Below are 5,417 nucleotides of genomic sequence, written 5' to 3' on the forward strand. Positions count from 1 at the left end.
TTAGACTGCATTCTGCTCCAGTAAAGGCGGATGTTCTTTAGGTTGCTGGGGTGGTTCGGTCCTCTGGTCCTGCTGCTGCTCAGGTGGAGGCGGCTGCTGTTGCGTTGGATCAGATTTTAGGACTTCCTTCTGAGGAGGCTGCGGTGGTGTCGCCTGTTGTGGATTGGGCATCTCCTTCCTGTCGCTGGGCTGAATCTCCAGAGCTGGGGTGTCCTTGCAGCAGAAGTATTGCTGCCAGATTTTCCTGAAGGCCGTGCGGAACTTCTTGATGCGGAAAGCATAGACGATTGGGTTGACAGCAGAGTTGCCGTGGGTGAGCAGGATGGCGATGTAGAGGAGGACTATGGGCGTCTCGCACTCAGGGCAGAAGAGTGTGGTGCAGTTGATGATGTGGAGGGGGAGCCAGCTGATGGCAAAGAGAAAAAGGACCAGAGCCAGCGATTTAGCAAGATTCAGTTCCTTGTCGTAGTACTTGTTGGGGTCTGTGTGACTGGTGGTGAACTTTTTATTGTTGAGCTGCTTGTGGATCATGTAGAAGATCTCCACGTAGATGACCAGCATGAGCAGCAGCGGCGGCAGCACCCAGCCGAAAAAGTTGAAATAGACCATGTAGTCCATGCTGATGACGTTTTCGAACCGGCAGGTGATGATGAGGTCGGAGCTGATGGAGCCGTTCTGCTGGAGGCGCTTCAGGTTGTTCCAGCCCAACATAGGTGTGAGTCCCACGATGAAAGCCACCGTCCAGCATATCACCACCGCCAGCCCCGCTCGCCGAGGGGTCACCACCCGTTTGTACCTGCAGGAGCAAACAACAGGGCATGCATGGTCTCTTATTTACTTCAATTTGGCAGTGTCCTTGGACTGACAAAAGGTGTGCTTTTACAAGAAAGAGTTATCATTCAAAATGCAAAGACACTAGACACTTTACACACAGCTCCCCGCAGCGCATGTTTCCACTTGAACAAGTCTCTGCAAACCCTTATCAGTAAACCTTGCCCTTTGCAGCACTGCTGCTTTTCGTGCTTCTTTTGTTCAGGACAAAACTGAGTTATAGTTCGTCAAATTGGCTAAATATTGCCTCCTAATTTATTACAGTGGCACAGTGGACACAAGCTCAATACTTGGCATGCTACAATAGGCTTTACAGGTTTGGCTTTTTCATTGTTTATAGTGTTTTATGGATAAGAAGCAGGAGGTAGAAAAGAATAAAGGTGTGCAGGTTGTAAAATCTTATCACTGCTGTCCTGTGAAGATATGACACAGAGAGACTCCGGTATTTAGATACTTGCCTAGAGGCAGGGATGAAAACTGTTATTTGATCCGACTCATGTTGTAAAGTGTGTAGAGCAACGATTGATCCCTTGCGGATTTGCTAATGGATGAAATTTACAAATGTTGTAATTGTGAGGGAAAGAGCACCACAATAACCTGACCTTTGCTGAAATGTAGCCTGAAGCAAAACAAAACACTGCAATTTAGCCCCAGCTGTCACAGGTGCCATGTCTGGTATTAGTATTGATTAGTGTGTGCTAAGTTAGTTCTGTGTCTGAAGCACAGTGAGAAGATCGTTATTCACACAGCGAGCCTCAGAGCCGGTCTGCTCGGAAGGGATCAGATACTGATCTAACAACAGGGAGTGTGGAGGAGAAAATGAGAAAATCAGCACTCTGTGTTGTTGATGTACGGAAGAAACACAATGTAAGATTAATCATAAGCTAAAAAAAATTCTAATTTCTTGGAAAAAATATTGTCATAATGCTGTCATTGTGTTTTGTTTATTCTCCCTCCTGATAAGTTGTGGGAAAGGGAGTGGCAGTAGTAACCTAGTGAGCATATTTGTGTAGGTTGCTGTGGCCGTTAAGCTTGGATGGTTTTATACAAAAATAATAAAAATCCTGATAACCTGCTATCATGAGCTAGGAAGACTTAGTGGAGTCTTTGACATAAGATTAAAGTTTGAGGCTATCGCAGACAATATTCTCAGACAATAAATTCCCGTCTTCTACTCATCTTATCTCTTCAGCCTTTCAGCACCTCTGCTCAGTCTTTTGTTTCAGCCTGGCATGATAAACCGCTGGTGGTCCTGGGCTTCAAATACAAAGAGGGAGATTGAACCTCGTGGACAGCAAGCCTGACCTCTTTTGTGCCCTCTAGAAACACAGAAGATCCTCCTGTACAGAACCTCACCCCCAAATGCATTAATTCTGCCACTGTACTTCTCCTCCACACATATTAGTGATCTTGAGGACTGAGGGATTAACTAAAGCTGTTGGTTGATCAGCCATGCTCTGGTTAGCTGTCATGTCAGTGCTGGTGAGTCAGATCTATATGCATGTAAATGCTCTGGCAGGATGGAGGTATCCTGTGAAGTGAAACATGAGGAAATGAATGCCCTGAACACATCACTGGAGCTGCAGTGACTTCTTCTGCTGTGTGTATGTGTGTGTGTGTGTGTGAGGAGGCTTTCCTGGGAAATAAAACAGTGCCATCATCAACATAATGCCCATCACCATCACATAAAGCAGGACTCTGTGCATCTTCTTGTGTTATTTTAAATCCTCATTACCTGGTCGGGATCTTGACCCTGAGATAGCGGTCAATTGCGATGGCCAGGAGGGCCAGGATTGAACTTTGAGTCAGCACCAGCACCGTGCACGCCACGAGCAGGCAGCTGTAAAAGTGAGTTTGGAGTCCGATGCTGATAGTGATGGCCAAGGGGATGACTAGGGCTCCCACCGCAATATCCGCCAGAGCCAGGGAGACGATGAAACAAAACGTGTTGTCTCGCAGCGATTTGTTAATCTTCACCGCCCAAACCACCATCACATTCCCGATCACAGACGCGACTGCGATCACCACCTCCATCCCGATGTAGAGCGACTCCGCTGATAGAAGTGCCCCGGGCATCCTCGCAGATGATTATGTCCGAGATGGGAACAAGATTGATTTGAGTGAAGCAGCCTTATGAGGAGCCGACAGAGCAGTCCTATATATATATATATATATATATATATATATATATATATATTTTATTTTTTTTAATGTCAGCACAGTATTTTCCAAATGAGCTGCGCGTCCTTCAGTTTGGTGCCCACACTCTCCTGGTTACCAGATAGAAGTTGCAATAAAAATCCAGCTATTTTGAGAGTAGGAAGAGCGTTAACCAGGAGCATGGCACATAAAGATGAGGGCTTTTCCTTCGGAGCAGGTGTCGTGGTCTGGCGGCGGTGCTGTGCGTCGCTCCGGCTCTGTGCCCTGCGCCTCCACTTTGGCTGAATACACCTGCTCCTGGTGAGAGCAGCATCCTTCCCATGCGCTCCGATTTATCCAAGAGGGCGCTTCATCTTCATCGGTTTTTTAATTCAACAAAGCAAATATGAAACTGTCTCCTGGATGAAAGCGCCCACAGTTGCAGCTCCTGCGCAGGCGGGTGCCCCCTCTTTCTCTCTCCCTCGCCTGTGCTTTCAGTATAAGAGCAATAATGCAGTTGCTGAAAATAGCTGTGATTTTCTCGCCTTTCTTTTTCCTTTTTGGGGTTTTCCATTCAGATGTGCAGCCTTTGTTTCTGTGAAATGTATAACCTTGCTTTTGACTACATCTATTTCCACTGGTGGCTGCGACTGTTTCATTTCCCCTCCAGAAATAAATCAATTCCGCTGTAGCCTTCTGCGGGACCGTCCCAGGGAAGTCAGGTAGTGCAGAGGTGATCTGAACTCACACGTCTATGCAACGCCTTTCTCCCACGCCCTTTCACATGCTAATGGACCTTGCTCTGTTGCCCATTGTTCTGATAAGAGGTGCAGTGAACCACAGCACAGATAAAGGTAATGAAAATGGCAGAGATCATTGCAGCATATCTGCAAAGTGACACAGGACTGCGTAACCAGTGGCACAATTACCATTATTATTATAATATATGGGAGCACACAATATGAATCCCACTTCTTGTGTTTTCCTCCCTTACAAACTTAATTAAAAGACCTCAGAGAAGCATACATCTGTAATACAAATAGATATTCAGGTCATGCTGAACCTTGAGCAGCCATTGCAAACACACAGGAGTGAAGTACAGCACTGGCATCTTGTGCTCCCTCGCTGTGGTGGTTCAAAGGTCGAGAGCAGGCAGCCGCGTGGGTTCTCTGGATCCCTGTTTTCACATCCAAGCAGGAATGACTGTGTAGATGTGAGGGCGTCCCAGATGGTGCACTGCGCTCACTCACTGTAACTCATGTAATATGGAAGAAGGCAGGGTGGAAGTTTCTGCCGACAGTTGGCGTTTTATTCAGAGTGAAACAAAAACAAAAAGGCAGAGCACTGTGGTTAACGTTCACACCGAGATGCCGTGTGTGATGGCAGGACAGCCAGCAGCCAAGACAGCCTCCATCTGTGACCGGCGTCATGGTCAGAGAGAGTCAGCGTGAGGTAGAGAGGTTAGCCAATATACTGAGGAAGGAAGCAGCCATATGGTCGGCTCGCGGTGATTGGCGTCAGACCCACTTGTGACATTTTAATGAGCACAAGCCGTGGTGGTAATGCATGAGAAATCAATCATTATGGAGTAAACGATGTGAGCAAACACATGTAGGCCGATTAGGCAGACAATTAAGAGAGATCCTGAATGTTTTCTGTTTGATATAAGGTTGCATTTCCTTCCTTTCTTGCACTTTTTCAATTAGCTATCAATCTGTACAAATGTTATAGTTTGTCAAGCCTCAGACGAAAGTAGCAAAGAGATCCAGAAAGAGGCCTATTCCATCATTTCAGGCTGCTGTTTTCTAATTGTATTCCTGCTTTCCGCAGCTTCGAGACTCAGAGCAGGGAACACAGTCATGCTCAACACGGCCAACACCGACCTCATAATGCTGTTTGTGCTTGTTCACTGTCAGTGTTTTCACTGAGGACATCACTGCAACCTGACAATGTATGAGATTTAAAACATTGTACTGTACCCCGTTCAGACTTCCTGAAACAGCTACTCTGAAGGTCTGCCGGGGATGAATTTTAACAACCCTGAAGTACTTCTATGACTAACAATTCAGCTACACTAACTGCCGTGTCCACAGAGTCAGGAAATTAGGAAATGCTTCAGTAAACGTCAGATTTTTGCCATTCGGGAATGTGTGACCAGTGAAGTGCAGTAAGCTTCAATTTTTATGAGACGGATTCTACAGTTCAACGCTCTTTTCCTGCTGAGTCCAGAATCAAAGATATCTCAGCAGTCACAAAGATCCACAGTTTACACGTGGCCTTCAGGTCAGAGTTTTTTTGATTGGTGAAGAGGAAGCTGCTCCACTGTAACAAAAGCTCTTCATTAAACGTAGATCATCCTGATAGATGACAGAAAGGCCCATTAATGGGCACGGGCACAGTGTGACGCCCTCACAGCTTGTAAAGCACATCAACCTTTTTTGTTCTGA

The 5,417-nt window shown here is 46.3% G+C and overlaps 1 protein-coding gene across 1 annotated transcript; it reads right to left on the bottom strand.

Moving 5' to 3' along the window:
- Positions 1-2,907, bottom strand: adora1b (adenosine A1 receptor b). Its single transcript, XM_070910553.1, has 2 exons — positions 2,567-2,907; positions 1-796 (listed from the first exon to the last, which is right to left on the bottom strand). The coding sequence occupies exons 1-2, from the start codon at positions 2,905-2,907 to the stop codon at positions 1-3; spliced, it is 1,137 nt and encodes a 378-aa protein (XP_070766654.1).
- Positions 2,908-5,417: the final 2,510 nt, after the last annotated feature.

The sequence above is a fragment of the Enoplosus armatus genome, chromosome 8, assembly GCF_043641665.1.
Source record: "Enoplosus armatus isolate fEnoArm2 chromosome 8, fEnoArm2.hap1, whole genome shotgun sequence".
In the NCBI taxonomy this organism is placed as follows: domain Eukaryota; kingdom Metazoa; phylum Chordata; class Actinopteri; order Centrarchiformes; family Enoplosidae; genus Enoplosus; species Enoplosus armatus.

What these genes read in the sequence shown, in the direction of transcription:
- adora1b (XM_070910553.1), bottom strand. Translation starts at nt 2,907, where the DNA reads ATGCCCGGGGCACTTCTATCAGCGGAGTCGCTCTACATCGGGATGGAG. An exon ending in AGGGTCAAGATCCCGACCAG is followed by an intron (nt 797 to 2,566) that starts GTAATGAGGATT and finishes TTGCTCCTGCAG; the next exon opens with GTACAAACGGGTGGTGACCC.